This window comes from Sminthopsis crassicaudata, chromosome 5 (assembly GCF_048593235.1).
Source record: "Sminthopsis crassicaudata isolate SCR6 chromosome 5, ASM4859323v1, whole genome shotgun sequence".
NCBI classification, from domain to species: Eukaryota; Metazoa; Chordata; class Mammalia; order Dasyuromorphia; family Dasyuridae; genus Sminthopsis; species Sminthopsis crassicaudata.
The window spans coordinates 50,333,478-50,354,963 of NC_133621.1; the positions used below are offsets into that span (position 1 = coordinate 50,333,478).

The 21,486-nt window shown below is 35.9% G+C and overlaps 1 protein-coding gene across 7 annotated transcripts in view; it reads left to right on the forward strand.

Annotated features, from left to right (window-relative positions):
* Nucleotides 1-21,486, forward strand: part of LOC141542352 (phosphatidylcholine translocator ABCB4) — a 109,258-nt gene that overhangs the window by 44,870 nt on the left and 42,902 nt on the right. For 6 of the 7 annotated variants that reach the window (XM_074266647.1, XM_074266646.1, XM_074266651.1 and 3 more), the window contains 8 exons: nucleotides 1,837-2,008; nucleotides 4,715-4,828; nucleotides 11,695-11,805; nucleotides 12,052-12,177; nucleotides 13,268-13,471; nucleotides 14,378-14,548; nucleotides 17,188-17,349; nucleotides 20,883-21,056. In XM_074266647.1, coding sequence (XP_074122748.1) covers nucleotides 1,837-2,008; nucleotides 4,715-4,828; nucleotides 11,695-11,805; nucleotides 12,052-12,177; nucleotides 13,268-13,471; nucleotides 14,378-14,548; nucleotides 17,188-17,349; nucleotides 20,883-21,056 — 1,234 coding nt within the window. The remainder of the gene's footprint in view (nucleotides 1-1,836; nucleotides 2,009-4,714; nucleotides 4,829-11,694; nucleotides 11,806-12,051; nucleotides 12,178-13,267; nucleotides 13,472-14,377; nucleotides 14,549-17,187; nucleotides 17,350-20,882; nucleotides 21,057-21,486) is intronic. The other variant, XM_074266652.1, reaches the window with a different exon arrangement.

Here is a 21,486-nt window from a genome sequence, read left to right on the forward strand (position 1 = left end):
TTAAACTATTCTGACTTTCATTTGGACCACATGAGGTCAGGGTAATCACTGCTGCCTCCTCTAGCCTTGGTAAGCAAGTAGCCAAAGTGATTGCAGTAATGGAACATCCACCCCTCGGGTTGGGATGCTTACGCAGGCTGTCTGCTGATATTAGATCTTCCTGGCAGTGCTGGTAAGCACAGCAGCAGATGCGGTACGATGAAGCTTGAGTTACTGGACCATAGTTACCCTTGTGAGATCCAGGCTCAGCATCCTAAGCAGAGAAGGCCAGATCACAGGATGACATTAATGTGCTACACTTGAATAGGAAGCCAGTCTGGGGGTCCACAAGATCTGTTTCTGATTCATTCTGCTTCTGATATATTCTGACATTTGAAGCTCACTGTCCCTCGCAGCTTTCTAAGACAATACTATGTAAGAATGTATCCAGCTGTTTCCTGTGGAAGAATTATATGCTAGTTTGTTCTGTTCCAAGAGATCTTATTTCAATGAAAAACCAAGAAAGTGATCCTCATACGATAAAGAATATGGGTGATGATGAGATTTTGGAGCCAGAAAAAATCTTAGAGATCTTACAATAATAGAATATAAACTATCTAAGATCTAGAACTGTTTAGTATTTGTTTTTGTGCCTCCAGCAGAGTTCACAGTGCATAGTAAGGATGTAATTCTCAATAGATGAGTGAATGAATCTAGTCCACTCCCTTTATTTGACAATCGAGGAAACTGAAACCCAGAAAGAATCAGTGATCAAATTAGATTAAGGTCCTTTGATTCCTATTTCACTCCAAAGCTCTTCCTACTACAACAAAATTATGTATATCAAATATTTTAAATCTCAATGATCTGCATTATAATTTATCTTGACACTTTAGGGTAGGTTATTATTTACATGAAATTAGTACATGGGAAGTCCAGATTCATAATAGTAATATTTGGTCAGTCTAGATTCATAATAGCAACATTTATGTAGCAATCACTTTCTCCATTTGTGATTGTAAATGGGTGTTTTTCTCTTCTTGCCTGCCTTTTCTTTCCAAAAATCATGTGTTCCAGATTTTTCAATATTTAATTCTAGTCATAAGAAATAGAAAACTTCCCATCTCCCTCTACCCTCTCCATTTCCCAAACCAAGGAATACAATATATCTCTATTTGCTGATCCAGTGGTTGTAAATTAAAAAAAAAAAAAAAAATCAAACCAAACACAAAAAATTCAAGAGTAGAAGCCCTCCTTCTTAATCCCCACCAGGATTTCAAAGGTAATATCCATTTTTATGATTATCTTGTCAAGCCTGGCATAAAGACCACACAGTAATATTGAAAAGATTTCTTTATGGTGTTATTTAATGTAGAGTGGAAATTCCTTTTCATTGCAGGAAGAAATTGGGCTGTTATGTCTTTAACTCTTTTTAATTTTTTTTGTTTTTTATGTCTTTAACTCTTTAAGTTTGCACAATAGCATTAGGATTTCAGGGCCTAACTTGGCATTATCTTCCCTATCTTTATATTATTCCATATTATGATGAATTTGTCCCTCGAAAGCAGCAGCCTGAATACAGGAATAGAGAAGACTTGAATCCGTTTGTAGAAGGCAGTTTCTGGAATTGCCCCAGGAATAATGTTATGGGCCAAGAGAGGTGGGTCTAGGCTAGTACAGAGCTTTCATTCTGTCCTGGTCATTCCACATTTGAACAGTTTTAATTGAGTACTGAACTATTCTAGTGATTTGGTGATTTAGATCCTCAGACCCTCCGGCTTCTTAGATCTGAAGATGATTTGGAATGCACAATCTCATTTTCATTCTAACCTTTTCCCCCTCTTCAATTTTTATTAGGTATCAGAGACATTTAGAAAATGCAAAAAAGATTGGGATAAAGAAAGCTATTTCAGCAAACATTTCTATGGGCATTGCCTTCCTGTTAATATATGCATCCTACGCACTGGCTTTCTGGTATGGATCTACTCTAGTCATATCCAAGGAATATACTATTGGAAATGCACTTACAGTAAGTAGATATTCACACAATATCCATGGAAAATTTGAGCACATTAGTTATTCATTCCCCTACTCATCTTTACTTCCTCCTTCGGAAGGTTTTTATTTCTTCCTCTTTGCTCTCCTGGTCTTTTGACTTTAAGGTTTTAATTTCTACCATTATATGGGCCATTTTCCCCCTCTCATCTTTGGCAACTATGGGCTAGCTCCCATAGCCCCAGCTAGCTATCTTGCAGATGCAGACACTCTACCTAATGGGGCCCTTGGCATGAGATTGGGAATGATTTCAGTAGAGAAACCCATGTTCTAAACACCAGGCCAGATAGTTTCTCTTACCACTCTTTTATATTGTTATGAAGGCAACCTCATTGGGTGGAGTGGAGGGAAGTAAATTTAGAAATGCCTATGCTACAAAACAAAAGGCACTAAGGAGGTTTATTATTAATTAAAAAGAAAGAGTGTCTGGATCAGGGCAAATCATTACTCTTTTAGTTTCCAACTTGACATCTTGTAAAAAGTAGATGCTCAATAAATATTTGAGTGAATGAATAACACATAATTCCCAGCACTTACCTTGCTGATGGTAGATTAGCTTCTAGGCTTCACCAAAATCCACAGCTCCAAATTTTGACGGGGGCAGGCAGACAGGAGACAATACTGAGAGTTAATGGACAGAGAGCTAATAGCAAACTTTTTAATAAGCCTTTATTGTTTTGTATTCAGTTCTTTTTCAATTCTGCTTTGTATATGGAAAGGCCTGATTTGTTTGATATTGAAATTAAAAAATTAAAAATTAAAATAAATTCTTAGAAAAGGAACATAGAGGGGTGGACTAATGCTTGATCAGATGAGCACCATCTGATGTGAAATAATCTGACAAGGGGATTGACTAAAGATAATTCCTAAATTTAATCATCAGTAGAGGGCTGGGCTTGGGCTGAAGCAAGAAGGAAGTTGTAACCTGTCAGGATAGGGAAGAAATCATTGAAAGGAAATGGATATTGGGACTTTCTGGGGCTGTGATCAAGTTTAGGAAATTGTTCAAGGCTGGATAAGATAAGAACTGGGTCAGATTAGTTGAATCCAATATAGCAAACCCATTGAAATCTGCTGCCAAATTCTGCATTTTAATGTTCCTGCTTCATGGCTGAGCTTTGGGGGCTGTGAAACAAGGGAACAATATCTAGATCATCATCTCTTTCAACCAATGAGCTTTATGGATGTGTCTCTGGAGACAGTTATATGTTCTCAGGATACACAGTATTCTGCTGGGAGAAGAAATTAGAAGCTGCGAAATCTACTTGCTTTCTTGTCCAATTCCCAGTCTGGCCAGGGTCCTGATGTAATCCTGATGAATATGATTATGATTATTGTTAAATATGTCATAGTATTGGGAAAATGTTAAACTTATTTACATATAGTAAAATTTCAACTACCTGAAATCCTTGAGAAATGTATTATTCTGATAACTGAGATTTCTGTGTAGCTGAAGTTTCATCCAATTAAGCACCCAAAATGTTAATTGTAAATATTTTACATAGAAATCTTTTTTATAAAAAATAAAAGATGGCCTGCTTTCTTTGTTCCTCGAGAAGGGTTAATTAAACATAATAAAACTTTTTCTCAATAACTCAGAATCCTCATTCTGAACCATGATCGTTGTACTGAACAGTGTGGTACAATGGGTAGAATACTGGATCTCGAGTCAGAGTTCAAATGTTGGCTCTGTTGATCACTACCTGTGCAACTTTGGACAAATCACTTAACTCTTTGGGCCTTATTAAATGGGGGGGTTGAACTAAACAGTGCTTTAAGCTCTCTCCTAGCATCAAATTCTATGAGGATATATATATATATATATCTTATTTCTACTTTCAATAAGCAGGCTAAATAAAATAAGAATCAAAACTCTTAATACCATCTCTTGGACATTCCTGAATGACATTAATTTATTTGAGGAAAAAAATACAAATTCAAATTAAAAAATGAAATGTTTGTTTATACTTAAACAATAGTCCAAGGATTCCCTACATAATATATCTGGGTGGAAGTGTCTTAATATGATTAGTCTCAGTCCTAAAGTGTTCAGCAAAATATTGATTTCAAAACATGCTTTTTTTGCAAGAGAATTTTGCAGACCAAACCCCTTTGTTGGTTTGACATGGCCCATGCTTGGTCTGTTCCTGTATTCCTGTATCTGTAGAATCCCCTGTTGTACTACAGAGCAAAAAAATCATTGGGGAACAATTAATAAAGCCATAATATCCAAGATGTGGAGCTGACAGACTTTAGGAGTCATTCAGTCCAACTACCTCATTTTACAGATGAGGAAATTGAGGCCCAAGGAGGTAAGCTTTGTAAGAAGAAGCTTTCTCTCTTTAGATTTAGCCTTAGATTACTGGGAATGAATTGAAAATCTGACCCTGCACTAGTCTAGGAGAGTAGCAACAGAAAGTTATGTTTGAGGTTTGCTTGTTGAGCTGCAAAAATAAAATAAAACAAATTACACACACACACACACACACACACATATGTTAGGAAAATGAAACATGACAGGTTATAAAGTACTTACTCTGAGAAGTTCTGTATAACTTTGTCTTTTCCCAAATCACATTTCTTCAGAATAATGCAGCTAGGTGGAGTTTACTTAGTGGGGTTTAGGCATAGAGAGCCTAAAATTGACCATCACGTTTTTCTCCTGCTGTCTTCTCCATAGGTCTTTTTTTCAATATTGATAGGAGCTTTCAGTGTTGGACAGGCTGCACCATGTATTGATTCATTTGCCAATGCCAGAGGAGCAGCCTATGCAATCTTTGATATCATTGATAACGTAAGTGATTCGTTTTCTTAAAACATTAAAAAAATGCTTTAAGGATTGGCAAATTAAGTCAAGTTTAAGGGTGTATTTGTAAAATGGACCGAGTCAACTTTTCTCAGTTGTGGGTAAAAGGAATGGTGTTTTTGTTTATTTGAAAATTTGTAATTTAACATCCCAGTGACTCTTCTGTTTTAAATAGTATATTTAGACTAACCTTTGACCATCAATGGGTACAACAGGGATATTCATTGTTACAGTTTGTGTTTTCTCCAAGTTGAATGTTTTAAGGAAGTAGCTGGTGGCAAAGGGAATAGGATGCAGGCCCAAAGTCAGCAAGTTCTGAGTTTGAATTTGGCCTCAGACACTTACTAGCTGGGTGATCCTGGGCAAATCACTTACCTCTCTGTTTACCTCACTTTCCCCAACTTTATCCCCAAAATGGGATAATATTAGCAGTTACCTCTCAAGATTGTAAGATCAAGTAAGATAATATTCACATAATTAGGGCAGTGCTTAGCACATAGTAGACACTTCATAAATGTTTATTCCTTTCTTTCCCTCATTCCTCTAAGGATCCAAATTGCAGCAGTGAATACAGCTAGACTTAAAATTGAGAAGACTTGAGTTCAGATCCTGCCTTAGGTACTAACTAGCTATTTGATCATGGAGAATTCATTAACCTCTCTGAACTTTAATTTCATGATCTATAGAATCAGAATAATAATAGTCTCTATCTCACATGCTTTAAAAAATCAAATTAAATAATATACATAAAGTGCTTTGTTAACTTTAAAGCACTATAAAATATTAGCTGTTACATGAACTATTAATTTGTAATTATATATGTGTCAATTTGGCTTTGAACTTTGAGAATGACTGCTAATCCCAGGGGGTTTTCTAACTAGCTCTCCACTTGCCTTGGGTGATTACACCTGGAAAATAACAACTTCAAAATCAAAACCAGATTGTGATCAGACTTGTTACTGCGATTTCCTGCTGGCCAATACATGTTTTTCATCATGTGATTAACATGATTATAGAATGCCTAGAGTGATTGAGTTGATCTGGTTATATGCCTATGAAAACTTAATGTACTAAGATGTGACTGTGTTCATAGGAATGAAGTCAGTCCATGAATTAAGACATTAATTTTGATAATTAATTACAAAAACTCCAGGCCCAGATTTTATTTCATTTTTATTTTTTATAAATAGCATTTTATTCCCCCCAGTTACATATTTAAAAAGATTTTTAGTATTCATTTTTACAATATTTTGAGTTCCAAATTTTTCTTTCTCCTTTTGTCTCTCTCCTCTTTACTGAAGAGGATAGGCGAGTTTGATTTAATGTATACATATGGTATCATGTAAAACATTTCTATCTTAGTCACAGTTGTAAAAGAAGAAACAGATCAAGAGAGGAAAAAAAAACAGAAGAAAGAATTAAGTGGAAAAAAATGTTTCAATCTACATTTTGAGTCCATCAGTTTTTTATCTGGTTGTGGATAGCATTTTCTTTTGTGAGTCCTTTGTACTTGTCTTGGATCATTATGTCTCTGAAAAGAGCTGAGTCAGTGATAGTTAAATGTCACACAATTTGCCAATACTATGTACAATGTTTTCCTGTTTTTACTTGTTTCACTTTGTATCAGTATTCATAGAAGTCTTTTGGTTTTTCTCAAATCTGCCTGTTCATCATTTCTCAATATACAGTAGTGTACATTACATTCATATAACACAACTTGTTCTGTCCCAGGAGATGGGCATCCCTTCACTTTCCAATATTTTGCCATGATGAAAAGGGTCCAAAGACAGAGAGAGAGACGAGAGAGAGACAGACAGAGAGAGAGACAGAGACAGAGAGAAAGAGAAACAGAGACACAGAAAGACACACACACACACACACATGGGAAGAGGGACTTCAAATTTTTAAATTTTAATAATCAAATGCATAACCCCCAAAACAACAACAAAAATCTCATTATCCCCATGGGAACTAGGTTTTTGCTTGAAGCTCAAACCACAGCCTTTATACATATATATATATATATACATATATATATATATATATAGTAAGCTAAGAATGGTTTTTACATTTATGTATTCTATATTATTGTTGATTATAAAAATTATTGATTTAGAGCTTGAGGGAACCTTAAAACTATCAATTCTATCGCCTTCATTTTGCAAATAATGAAACTGAGGCTTAGAGAGATAAACTGACTTGCTCATGGTCACACAGATAAGAAAGAAGAGAGGGGAGGAAATCTGCACTTATTAAACACTTTCTACATGCCAAGCACTACATTAAGGACTTTACAAATATTATCTCATTTGATTTTCACATCAATCCTGGGAGGTAAGTCCAATTATGATTTCCATTTTACAGTTGAGGAAACTGAGGCAGACTGAGATTAAGTGACTTGTCCAAGATCACACAATGAATGTCTAAGGCAGGATTTTATTAAGTCAGGTCCTCCTGACTTCAGGCTCAGCACTCTATTTGCTGTACCACTTGGTTGTGTGACAGTCAACTAGATTGTTTGGGTAGTAGTTAACATACTTTTGTTGAGAAAACTGAAGTAAAGGGATCAACTATGATGATGATAATGGTAATGAGAATGAAAATTAAAACTATATGTTATATGACTCTTTGACATTCCCAAAGAATTTTACATATATTACCCCACTGATAAATTAGCACAGGATAGCGGAGAGACAACAGTGGCATTGGATTCAGAAGACCTGACTTCAAAGCCTGACTGTGGCTTACTACCTGTGTGATTCAAGGTCTCCTTTCCTCTCTAGGCCACAGTTTCCTCATCTGTTAAAAGGAAATTATTGGAACAGATGACCCCAAAGGTCTCATCTAGTTCACAATATATGATTCTATAATTATGTAGTGTTTATGCTTTATATTTCCTTATAGCATCTCTGTGAAGTTTCTATTATTCACAATTTATATATAAGGTAATAGAGCTTCATAAAGGTAGACTGGTATGGGCAAGGCCACAGAGTTAGCAAATGGAATCTCTTAAACCCAGTCCAGATCTAGAGTGCCTTCCGCTGTGCTGTGTCTCCTCTGTAATATAGGTGTTGTTAAACCATTTCCCCAAATTGTCTGTAGATAGAACCACAACTAGAAGTAAAATAGAGGATAGAATTAAAGAAATGCATTTCCTGCATTAAGAAACATGTATCTCAAAACAAGTCTAGTTATCTCTTGCTAAGCTCCTAATGGATGCCATACACTGTACTAAGCACTCAGGATACCAAATATATAAATACATATATACATATAGTCTCTGTTCTCAAGGAGCAAACTTAATGGGAAAGGTAAATGCAAATAACTACATGCAAACAAATTATATATAAGATCACCTGGATATCATCTCAGAGAAGAGATATTAATATTAATTCAGGGGATTGGCAAATACTTCTTGCCAGGTGAGATTTTTAACCAAAATTTGAAGGAAGCAAAAAGATGGAGGTGAAGAAAAAGAGAATTCTAGACTTAAGGCATAGGAAGTGCAAATAGAGTGGGGGGAAGAAATGTCTGGTGTTAGAAGGAGTAAGGAGGCCAGAGGCAGTAAGGAGGTCACTGGACCCACTGAATCCTAGGGTTTATGAAAGTGAATAAAGAACAAGAAGATGGGCAAGGGAGAGGGGCAAAGCCAAAGTGGCAGAATATAGATAAGGACTCAGCTGAACTCTGAACATTCCCATCCAAACAACTTTTAAAATAACATTTCAAATCAAATTGTAGTGTGACAAAGGCAACAGAAGGTGAGAATAGTATGTTTTCCAGCCTAAGATAACTAAGGAGGTTGGCAGGAAAGGTTTGTGACATGATAGTAAGGGCCAGTGAGCATGAGAGGCAGCTGCCACCACAACAGTACAGCAGTAGCAGCTTTGGGAACTTTTTAGTCCAGAAACAGAAAGGGAGTTTGACAACTGGTCAGGAGATTACAGGCAAACCTTTGCTGGTACTGGTACTTTGCTGGTGCTGACTGACAACTCTTTTCCCCATAAGCTATTCTAGGTTGGCACTCCAAGAGAAAAGAAGCACTTGTGATCAGTCACAAGGTAGCAGGGGAGCTGGTCACAGTTCCAGGATCAAAAGGAGCAGGACTACTTATGGCTTCAGGGAATAAAAATCCTAATTGGGTAAAGACCAGAACATAGATCAAGAGAGCAGTGAGCACACCTCTACTTAGATCACAAAGCATAACGCCTTTAAAAAAAAATGAAAAGAAACTGAAAAGCTGACTAAAATAACTCCTTAAAAAACAAAACTGGCAAATTAAAAAAGAAGTACAGCTACTCACCAAAGAAAATAAAGCCTTGAAAATTTGAACTGGGCAAGTGGAAGCTATAAAAACTATGAGACTTCAAGAAGCAATAAGATAAAGTCAAAGAATGCAAAAAAGTACTCGAAAATGTGAACTATCTACTTGAAAAAACAACTGATCTGGAAAATATATAGAAATAGATCATTTATAAATTATTAAATTGGGAGAGCTAGGTTGTACAGTAGATAGAACATCAGTTCTGAATTCAAATCTGGCCTCCAACACTTGATACTAGCTATATGACCCTTAAACGGCACTTAATTCCAATTACCTCAGGGAAAAAACGATTACTAAACTACCTGAAATACCATGATAAAAAAAAAAAAGATAGTTCAAGAAATTATAAAGAAAAAAACTCCTTCAATATCTTAGATTCAGAGGTTAAAATAAACATTAAAAGAATCTATCAATTATTTCCTGAAAGAGATCCCAAAATGAAAACTCCAAGGAATCAAATTGCAGAGCCCCAGATCAAGGAGAAAATATTTCAAGCAACCAGAAAGAAGTGATTTAAATATCATGGAGCCACAGTCAGGATCACAAGATTTAGCAGTTTTAGCAGTTTCCATGTTGAAGGATTGGGGGACTTGGCATTTAATATTCTAGAAAATAAAGGAGCTAGGATTATAATCAAAATAACTTACCCAGAAAAACAAGTATAATCTTTCAAGGGAAAAATTAATAGGTTCTAAGAGGGAAGAATACATATATACATATACATATATATATATATGTATATATATATATATATATATATATAAGCATTCAATTGGATATAAAATATATCTCATTTAAAAGGGAAATAGAGAAGAGAATAAGACATGGGGGGAGGGAGGTAATCATAAAAGGAAGGATGAATTAAGGAAGGCAGGAGTCAGAAGCAAAAAAAAAAACTTTTGAGTATGGACAGAAAAATGGGAGATAGAAGGACAAAAAGAAGAAAATTGCATAGAGGGAAATACACAGTAATGGTAACTGTGAATGTGAATGGCATGAGCTTACCCACAAATGAGAAGCAGATAGCAGATTAGAAACCAGAATCCAACTGTATGTGGTTTTCAGGAGACACACTTGAATCAGAAAGATACACAGTTAAAATAAAGGGCTGGAACAAAATCTCCTACATTTCAGCTGAAATTAAAAAGGCAGAGGTATCAATCAAAATCGCAGACCAAGCAGAAGACCTAAGTAAAAAACATAATCAAGGAAACTACATCTTGTTCAATTGTACCATAAATGATGAAGTTATATAACAATTTTTGCAGCAAGTTTCTCTGGTAAAGACTTTATTTTTCAAATATATAGGAAACTTAATCAAATTTATAAAATAAAAAGAGCTATTCCCCAACTGATAAATAGTCAAATGATATAAATGGGCAGTTTTTAAAAGAAAAAAATCAAAACTCTTTGTAGCCAATAAAAAAAAATTAGAGAAAGACAATTTGAAATAATTCTAAGGTACTATCTTATAACTATCAAATGACATGCTGGAGGGGATGAGGGAAAATTGCTTCACTAATAAATCTAATAGAGTTGTGAGCCAGTCAAATCATTAAATCTAGTAGAGTTGTGAACCAGTTGTGAATCATTGGGCTATAAAACTGCATATATTCTTTGACTCAGTAATACCATTATTAGTCTATGCCCCTAAAGATATTGAAAAAAAGGAAAAGGGAAAAAAATATATGCATATGAAAAATATTATTAGCAGCTCTTTTTATAGTGGCAAAGAATTAGAAATTTAGTGGATACCTATCATTTGGGAAATGACCAAGCAAGTTCTGATGTATGGCAGTTTCTGAAAAAAAAATAAGGCCTGCATGAACTCAGGCAAAATGAAGGGAGAATAACCAAATCATTGTACACAGTTACAGCTATGTTGTAATATGGCCTTCAACTGTGAAAGATTTGGCTATTCTGATCAAAACAATGATCTGAGATAATTCCAAAGGACTCATGATGGAAAAAAAAATTATTCATCTCCAGAGAGAGAACTGATGAACTCTGAGTACACATTGAAGTAAAATTTTCTCACTTTTTTTGGTAATATGACTATTATAGAAATATGTTTTATATGATTTCTCATGTATGATTATTATTTCTCAATGGGTGTAGGAGAGGAGAGAATTTGGAACTCAAAAAGAAAAGAGCAGTAAATGATAATTTTTAAAAGGAGTAATAAAATTTAATTTAAAAAAGACTGGCAAGGTAGGAAGGGACTAGATTATAAAAGGCTTTGGACATCAAACAAAAGATTTTATATCTGATGCTAAAGGTAAAAAAAAAAACACTGGAATTTTTTAATTACAGGAGGGAGACATGGTCACATTTTCTTTTCAGAAAGACTACTGTGCTGAACAGTCTCAAAAACTGGCAGTTGTGAATAACTTGGATGTTTGATGCATAATGAAGATGTTGTGACTATGTAATTGCATACAATTAATCTGACTGGACTTAGAAAGTAGAAATAATAGTTCTCTGTATAAAAATAGTCAATGCAATTTCCTGTGGCATTTGTTTTACTTAGAATCCTAAAATTGACAGTTTTTCTGAGATTGGTCATAAACCGGACCACATCAAGGGGAATCTGGAGTTCAGAAATGTTCACTTCTCATATCCTTCCCGAGCTGATGTCAAGGTACTGTAATTAATCTGAAGAAGCATTTCTTCCTGAAAAATGATTGCTTAATTATATGAGCATAATTATGGTTAATATTTTATTTGAAGTTTTTTTGGACACATTGAACACAATTTTTAAAATACAATTGAACAAATTTTTAAAAAATAAATAAAAATTTATTCACTTGTTTAATGATTTAAAAAATTCAAGTCTCTTGGGTTGCATATTGGAGTGGCGTAATAGATGTTCCTTTTTCCTGTGTAGATTTTAAAGGGAATCAATCTCAAGGTTAACAGTGGACAAACAGTAGCCCTGGTTGGTAACAGTGGCTGTGGCAAAAGTACAACTGTTCAATTGATACAGAGACTGTATGACCCTCTGGAGGGCACGGTAAGACCCCCGTATGAGATTTCCCTATTGCCAAAAGCTTTGAACAGTAGCAGTAATCACCAAATATACTTATCTTGTTTAAGAAAGGTGAAATGATAGTGCAGTTAGTAGTTATTTTGTTTACATAGTTTGTGGCAGTCAAGTTTCATGGATAAAGTGCAGGATTTAGAGTTAGAAAGATCTGACTTCAAATCCTGTGTGGGACACTTAGAAATTATATGATCATGGCTAAGTTAACTTAAGTTCAAAAATGAGCCCTCTGTGCCTCAGTTTCCTCATTTACAAAATGGGGATATTAATAGCACCATCCTCTCTGGGATGTTGTGAAGATCACATGAGAACATTTCTAAGGACTTTTCAAATGTTAAACTGCTACATAAATTGGGCAGCTAAGTGGCAAATCACTTAATCCCATTTGCATCAGTTTCCTCATCTGCAAAATGAGGTGGAGAACGAAATTATAAACTACTTCAGTATCTTTGCCAAGAAAACTCCAAATGGAGTTACAAAGATTTGGACACAACTGCAAATGAATGGACAACATCAAGTTACATAAATTATTTACCCAGGGTACACAGGAGTCATAGAATCTTGTTTCAGTCACTTAGCCATAAAAGTTCAACTCCATATCTTACCACCCTGCCATTCACACTGCGAAGGGAAGATCAGCTTCCTCTGGTCAGTGGGTATCTGAGAAAAATTTGCAGGCACAAATTAGTGATTAGTAATATTATTAGCACTCTGACTAGGACATCTAGGTTGACAGAAACTTTGACTTTCTTTAATATTGGAGATGTTGTAGGAATAATAAAGACAGCCTCCTAAGGAAGAGGTGGTAAAACCCAATTTAACACATCTAGTTTTTTTGGTGTGGTGGTTGTTCACTCCCTAAATGGGAGAACAAAACAACAAAATATAGATTTTTCCCTCCTTAACAAAAATTCTTTTTTGCTTAAAAAATGTTGCTTCCTTGTATTATTTTCACTGAAATGCATTGATCTGCCCCAAACTGACTGACGGTGGAATGATGGCTGGCATTTCTCAGTGGTCAATCTCAGGTTTTGGACAGGGGCATTTTTTTTTCTTGCAGATCAACATTGATGGGCAAGATATTCGAACTCTAAATGTCAGGTATCTGAGGGAAATAATTGGAGTCGTGAGTCAGGAACCGGTGCTATTCGCTACCACGATTGCTGAAAACATTCGCTATGGCAGGGAAGATGCCACCATGGACGAGGTCAAGAAAGCTGTAAAAGATGCTAATGCCTATGACTTCATCATGAAACTACCAGAGGTAAAAAGATAGATGGTGTAGTCATTTTTAAAATGTATTGATTTATATAGAGGCAACTACATGGGCACTGTCTTGGATTCTGATCTAGCCTCAGATACTTACAAGCTGTGTGAACCAAGGCAAGGTACTTAACCTCTGTCTTCCTCAGTTTCCTCACCTGTGAAATGGGGATAATCATAGCACCTACTTTGCTAGATTGTTGGGAAGATCTAATGAAATGATATTTGAAATGTGTTTAGCACAATACCTGATCCATATTAAATGCTATCAAAAGATTAGCTGTTATTATCAGCTATTATCGTTGTAATTATTCTCATTACTTCCTGGAGGGTTCCCCAACTCAAAAATGTGCAGTCCCTAAAAACAATTAAACAAGACCTTGAGCAGTGATTTTTTGAAAACCTGCATTTAACATAAGATGGCTCAGTATTCTATTTAGAGGTTAGAGATGTCTTGCTAAATAAATCAATAGAATTAATCTAGCTGAAGTTTAAGGTACATCCCCCAAACTTTGCATAGCACAGAATGATACATCTGATCATGTTCTATTAATCTTTTATTAGTGACAGGAATTAGATTTGAGCTTGTGATTTCAATGATATAGTGATCTCCCTGGTGACAAAACTTCTTCCACCAATACAGGTTGGTACCTCCTCTGCAACCTCTAGTGTTAGAGAGTTGGAGAATCATAGTATATACATCAAAGGCAGGCCTTAAACCCAGTTCTCCTGACCCTGGGAAGTAGAAGCTATTATTATCCTTATGAGGAAACTGAGGTTGGGAGAAGTGACTTGCTGAAGGTCACAAATAATAAGTGTCAGGCAGGATTTGAACTCAGAGCTTCCTGACTTCAAAACCCAGACTCTCACCTCTTGCTACTCCTTCAACTTCTCTCTGTGTTAACAGAAATTCGACACACTCGTTGGAGAAAGGGGGGCCCAGCTGAGCGGAGGTCAGAAGCAGAGAATAGCAATTGCGCGAGCTCTGGTTCGGAATCCCAAGATCCTTCTGCTTGATGAGGCAACATCAGCCTTGGATACTGAGAGTGAATCAGAGGTGCAAGCTGCTCTGGATAAGGTCAGTGCATCTGAAAAAAAAAACCCAAGATAAGCAGCACAAACTACCATGTTGGGAGAAAACAAAGATAGTCTTGCTTTCCAAGTCTAGATTGGTAAACCAGTGGATAAATGAAAAATGGACTCCTCTTCTGATTGAAGTTCAGGTTATAGATGGTGAGTTCTATCCGCTTTCAGCATTGCTCTAGGCCAGTGGTCCTCAAACTTTTTAAATAGGGGCCAGTTCTCTGTCCCTCTGACTGTGGGAGGGCCGGACCGCAGTAAAACAAAAGCTCACACTGTCTCCGCCCCTCATCCCATTTGCCATAACCCTGCTGTCCACATAAACATCCTCAGCGGGCCGCATCTAACCCGCAGGTCATAGTTTGAGAACTCCTGCTCTAGCCTATATATTTATGGGACTTTGGAGTTTATATCCTAAGATTAATGTTAAAATCAAAATGGAAAAGACTGATGTCATAAGAGATTCTGTGCTGATCCATTTCAAAGAGCACTGTACCAAGCTTTAAAGGTGAAATGAATTAAGCAATCAGATGTTGAAGGCTGGAAGAAATCTTGAGGGCCACTCAGTCCAGCTCATTTATTTTGTTGATGAAGATGCTAAAGTTAGTTCAGCTGCCCAGGGTCACACAGGCCACAGTGAGTTGTTGAGTTAGGAATGAAAATCAGGTTCTCTCCCCTGAAAACCATATCATCAGTACAGCACATGGCATGTTGCTTCTGTCTTCTGTGGCTGATGAGAGGGAAAATGTCCTTCTCACTGGTCACATGGTTCCTTTGATTGTGCCATAGAAATGACTTTAGGAAGCACCTAATTCCCCAGGTTTGGGGAGACAGCCAGAAGCAGCCAGCAAAAACCTTATATTTGATCCTGGGGGTAATAAGGAGGAACCACTTGAGCTCTTTTAGGGAGGTAGCATGGGCAAACTGTACTTTAAAGAAAATGCATTGGAAGCTAAGTTGAGGATGTATTATGGATTGGAGAGAGCATGGACTTGAGGCAAGGGGACCAATTAGAAATCTGTTGCAACTGTCAGGTGAGAGGTGATAGGAGCTTGTATTAAAATCTCTCTGAGGAGAGGGGAGACATAGATAAGAGATGTGAAGGTGGAAATGACAGAAGATTTGATGTATGGGATGAGTGAAAGTTAGGGTCAGTGAGCTTGAGCCACAGGAAGGATGATGGTACCCTCAACAGAAATAGGGAAGTTCAAAAGAGGGGAGAATTTTTGGGGAAAGACAATGAATTAGACAGTTGAGTTTGAGATGCCTGAAGAACATTCACTTCAAGATATTTGTAATGAAGTTGAGCATCAGGAGTTCAACAGGGCTCCATACACAGATTTCAAAATCATCTGTATAGAGACAATTGAACCAATAGAGTTGATGGGATCATCACATAATACAGTATAGAGGTCAGAGAGAAAAGGGCCTAGGACTCTTAGTTAGTGGATTTAATGAGGATAAAAATCCATCAAGGATGACTGAGATGTGTACACAAAGGTACCAGTGCCTCAAAATGTGAGAGAGAAAAATCTCCAGAAGGGGGAGATGAGGAATAAAGCCAGGGGTCTTAAACAGCCTCCTCTGGTAGTCAGTTCTCTTGGCTATTTGGGAGCATTTGGGGCAATAACCATATTGTCCTGTTCAAATGCAATCCTTAAAAACTAAATGCCCTTCAAGGCATTAACTAAGATTTTGTATACAAGAGGTGATGGAAGATATCATGCCTCTTAGAAACCCTTCATAAAGAATTCTGGAGCCTCATCAAGTAATTAAATCAACACTTGAAAAACTGAATTTTTCAGGAGATTATTCAGTATCTCTGCAAGCACCATTGATGTCTATCTATGTCCATCTATTATGTTTTTATAATGCTTTAAAGTTCAGAAATCACTTTCCTTACAACAACCTTATGAGGTGGTCACAAGGTTCTTATGCTTCCTTACTCTGCAGATGAGGGAGCCATGGCACAGGTAGGTCAAGTGATTTGTTCTTGATCAAAATGTTAGAAAATTTCAGAGCTGATCGCAGAATTCTTATTTCCAGATTCCAAACCCAGTTCTACCACACTTGTTTGTAGACTACTACTCCCATAATATTGGGAACCAAAACTTAGCTCAGGCTTCTACTTCAAGCCAAATTACCAAGTGGTTAATTTTGAGCAAGTATTTAGCCTCTTTGAGTCTGTTTCCTTGACTATAAAATGAAGTTGGATTAGATTAGAGTATCATAGAACCAAAGTGGTAAAAGACCTGAGAACATGTAATGTGACATTTTATAAATTAGGAAATTGTTAAATCGCTAGCCTAGGAAGTAATTACCAGAATTTGGATTTGGATTCTCTGACATCAGAAAAAGTGTTCTATCCACTAGATCTATTCCAACTGTGAATTCTATGATTTTATTACTAAGCATAATATAAATATTTATTATATCAATTAATGAGGAAGTAATGGTAACAAGCAGAATCAGAGAACTTCAAGTTCTAACCTTTATGATGAGATATGAACAATATTCTTTTGTAGTTACTGTTATAATATAATAACTGGTACAAAGTGAAGCTTTTGTTTCCATTATCTTTCTCCATCTCCCACACACTCCACTTTCTCTTTCTCTTCCTTTCTCTCCTTTTTCCAGGCAAGAGAAGGTAGAACTACCATTGTGATAGCTCATCGTTTGTCTACAATTCGAAATGCAGATGTCATAGCTGGTTTTGAGGATGGTGTCATTACCGAACAAGGGAGCCACAGTGAGCTGATGAAAAGGGAAGGGGTTTACTTCAAACTTGTTAACATGCAGGTATTGCTCCTCTAGTAACTCCCCTGCTTGATTTTTCTAAAGCGTTCCACTCCTGATTCTATAAACCAGGAGCTTACATGTGAAGGATTATTCAGTAGCAGATCGACAATAATACCTGGTAAAAGGGAAAGATGGATGGAGAAACTGTAAAAAATTGTACACTTTGGGGCAGCTAGGTGGTGCAGTGGACAGAACACCAGCCCTGAAATCAAGAGGACCTGAGTTCAAATGTGGCCTCAGACACTTAACACTGCTTAGTTGTGTGACCCGAGGCAAGTAACTTAATCCCAATTGCCTCAGCAAATAATAATAATAATAATAATTAATAATAATAATAATAATAATTGTACACTTTGAAATGGTTACTGAAATACCTAAGATGAACAACAACAACAACAAACTAGCATTTATATACTACTTTCAAGTTTGCAGACATTTTATAAATATCTCATTTGATCTTTCCAACAGCCCTGGGAGGTAAAAGCTTTTATTATTATTATCATTTTACAAATGAGGAAATTGAGGTAGTATGAAGTGACTTGCCTAGGATAATGCAGTTTTCAGATTTGAATTCAGATCTTCTACTCTCCAGGTCTAGTATTCTACCTACTCTGACACCTAACTACCCTAAAAATAATAATTCACTGAAGACAGTGAATGAAGCAGAGAGAGTTGGAGAAAAACTAAGTTTTCTTCAAAAGTAAAAAGAAATTTTTTCTTAAAATTTTTATTTGTATATTTATATGCATTTACATTTTTATGTTCATATATATGTGAGTGAGGTAGTATAACCCATCTCAGACCCCATTTGTGAACTCAAATGGGGCTTCCGATCACTGAAGACTGGAAAAGGCACAAGCTTTCAGTGCCCAAGGCAAGCCTCTGAGACTCTAACTTGCAATACAAATGCTCATACTGCACAGGTACAGAGGGTTTTGTCATACTGATGAAGTCACATGCACATGTGACCTCATTTTATTGATGAGGAAACTGTTAAATCTCTTCTGATATAGGATCACACAGGAAATATTCATCAGAATTTAAACTGGATTCTCTGCCATCAGAAACAGTACTCTGTCCACTAGATCTTTTCCAAATGTGAATTCTTTGATTTTATGAATAGGTATAATATAAGTATTTAATAAATCAATTAATAAGGAAATGATAACAAGCAGAATCAGAGAACTTTAAATTCTATCCATTATACTCTTTTGTAGTTATTGTATAGTATTGTAAGGTACATTTCTTTCATTTCTATTATATATACACATGCCCATAGACTACCATCTATGTATACAAAAGTATGGCAGCCTTTGGCTAAACCTAAACTTAGGTTCACTTTGTAATATAGTCAGCAAAATTGACCAATATTTACTTTGTGCCCTCTGCTGCTAGTAATATTTTGCATTTATAAAATGCTTTAATGCTTACTGCTTTGTAAATGTTATCTCATTTGATTTGCTACATTTAAAACTCCATGCTAGCTGAGGAGAGATGAAAAGTTTAGCTGAGACATATTTGGATAAAACAGAGTCCTATTCATGGAATGTACAGTCTTTATTGAGGGATAAGACATTGATAAAGGAAGCTACGATACACAATATAGGACAAGACCTGTGATGACAAGGGTATGGGGTAAAACACTAAATCTCTCTTAGCCTCAGGTTCCTTACCCTTACCTTACGAATTGTTGTAAGGTTCAAAGGCAATAATATTTTAGTGCTTCAAAAACTCTGATTATATTAACAATCATTTTTATTATCAAGTTGTCCTAAGATTCTGAGAGTGATAATATATTTATAAGGAAATTACCCAAGACCTAGTAAAAGCTAAGATTCAGTCAGTTCAGAGCTCAAATATTCTCTATTCTCATCCAGGTGTGTACAGCAGTACCTGATACATCCCCTGGGTGGTGACTGTGCCCTGTGGTTCAATTTTCCCTAGCTGTAAAAGAGAGAAAGAATATTCTTGTAAAAATCTTCCCAAGTCATTCCCGACTTTCAGATTTCATGAAAGCTGTGTGATATGTTTTGAAATCAGGAAATTACAGGGCTTCCTAAAAAATACATGGCATTTGGAAAAAAAGGATTCTCAAGACTTCCAGTGCTCCAAAAGCATTTTTGCCTTTCTGCCCCTTGTTATTTATTAGTTGCTGGGGTTTTTTGTTGTTGTTTTCTTTATTTGTTGTCTTTTGTTACTTTCTGAGATTAAATTTGGAATCAACTATTGCATGTTGAGTAAATGTCAGTTCTTTTATCCATTTTGTTTCCATTTTAATGCCCAGTTTAAAATAAACATATCAGAATTACAAGGTCCTTAGTAGATTTGTTTCAGTTTCCAAAGCAGTCAGTTTCTAGGTGCCTTGCATTATTCTAAGTGCTGGGAACATAAAGAAAGGTAGAAATCTAGTCCATGCATTCAAGTTCTAGACATTGCAAGGTAATCCCAGAGAGAAGACTTGGGGATGAGCCTGGGGTGAGCAGGAAAGGCCTCTTGCAAAAGGCAAGTTTTGAACTGAGTCCTGAAGGGAATCAAGAAAGTCAAGTGGCTGACATGGGGAGGGAGGTTATTTCACGCACCAAAGAAAGTCAATGAAATGCTTTGGGAGCTACAAGGAAGCTGAGATCACTCATTCTAGTCTTGAGGGTTACAAAATGCATTCACATATATTAATTATTTCCTTTGCTCCTCATAACAACATCTTAAGACTTACAAATCTCATATGATGATTTGTAATCCTTAAAGAACTAGAATGTTGGACCTGTAGTCAACAAGAAATGAGTTCAAATACCAATTCAGAAACTTATTGTGTGATCCCAGGCAAATCATTTAACTTCTCTGAAATTCAATTTCATCATTGGCAAATTGGGGATAATTATGGGTTGTCAATATGAATCAAATGATATTAATGTATATAGAAAGTTCCAACAAATCTTAAGATATGAGCTTTTACTATTATTATGTAAATTACTTTTTTTGTTATAAATATCTTTAGGATAAGGACCTTTGCATTTATATTAGCACAGTACTCAGCACAAAGTAAGCATTTAACAAGTGCTATTTCATTTATTCATCCATTCATTTGTGATTAGGCTGACATTTGCGGAGTAATTAAGATTTATTTACATTTTTTTTCATTCTGTCAACATCCTTATGAGCTAGACATTATGGATCTTATTAGTCTCCATTTATAGATGAGGAAAATGGGACTCAGAAATATTAAGAGATTTATTTGCATGTGGATAAATGTGAGGTAGGATTTGAATCTAGAATTGCTGTGTTGCATGTATGTATGTTTGTCCCCATTTTATTTAAGGAGTAATTAAACTTGGACAAGTTAAGCAAGTTCCTCCAAGTGATGGGGGCAGAGCCCATATTAGAATCCTGCCGTTCTCCCTCAGAGTACAGCTGTTCCTACTAATACCACATAACCTTAAAATTTTAAGTTTCTTAATCTGGAATATAATTATATTTGTAAACTCTAAATTACACAAGCAAAACCCTTTCATAACTTTACTTTGTATTTCTTTCAGACATCAGGAAACCAGATCCAATCAGAAGAATTTGAAGTTGAATTAAAAGATGAGAATGCCACTGGAATGGCACCAAATGGCCTGAAATCTCGCCTTTTTAGGAATTCCACACACAAAAGTTTTAGAAATTCACGAAAACATCAGAATAGCTTTGATGTAGCTCCAGAAGAGCTTGTAAGTTCATTCATTCCAATTCAAAATATAATGGTAACATTATTTGTGGAGTCTTTGACCTCAGTAACTATTAGCTTTTTTTGTGTCATGGAGACTTTGGATGCTGTTGAAGCCTGTGGACCCCTGCTTAGAAGGACACTTTATGGGCCTAAAATATAATACATGGAATAAAAAAGGAAACGAATTATACTGAAATACAGTTATCAAAATGCAAGGTATTCCCACAGTCTTAGCAAATTATAAGATTTAATTTTTACTAAAATAACTAAACTTAAGTTTTTAAATGAATTCCTGGACTCCTAATTCTGTGACTTAGAGATATCTTAATTATTTTTTCTAATTTTCAGAATGTTTAGACATAGAAGTTGAAAAACAAGCCCAGCATTCATGATTATGTCTTGGATACCAGAGCTTTCCAATTCACTTTGTA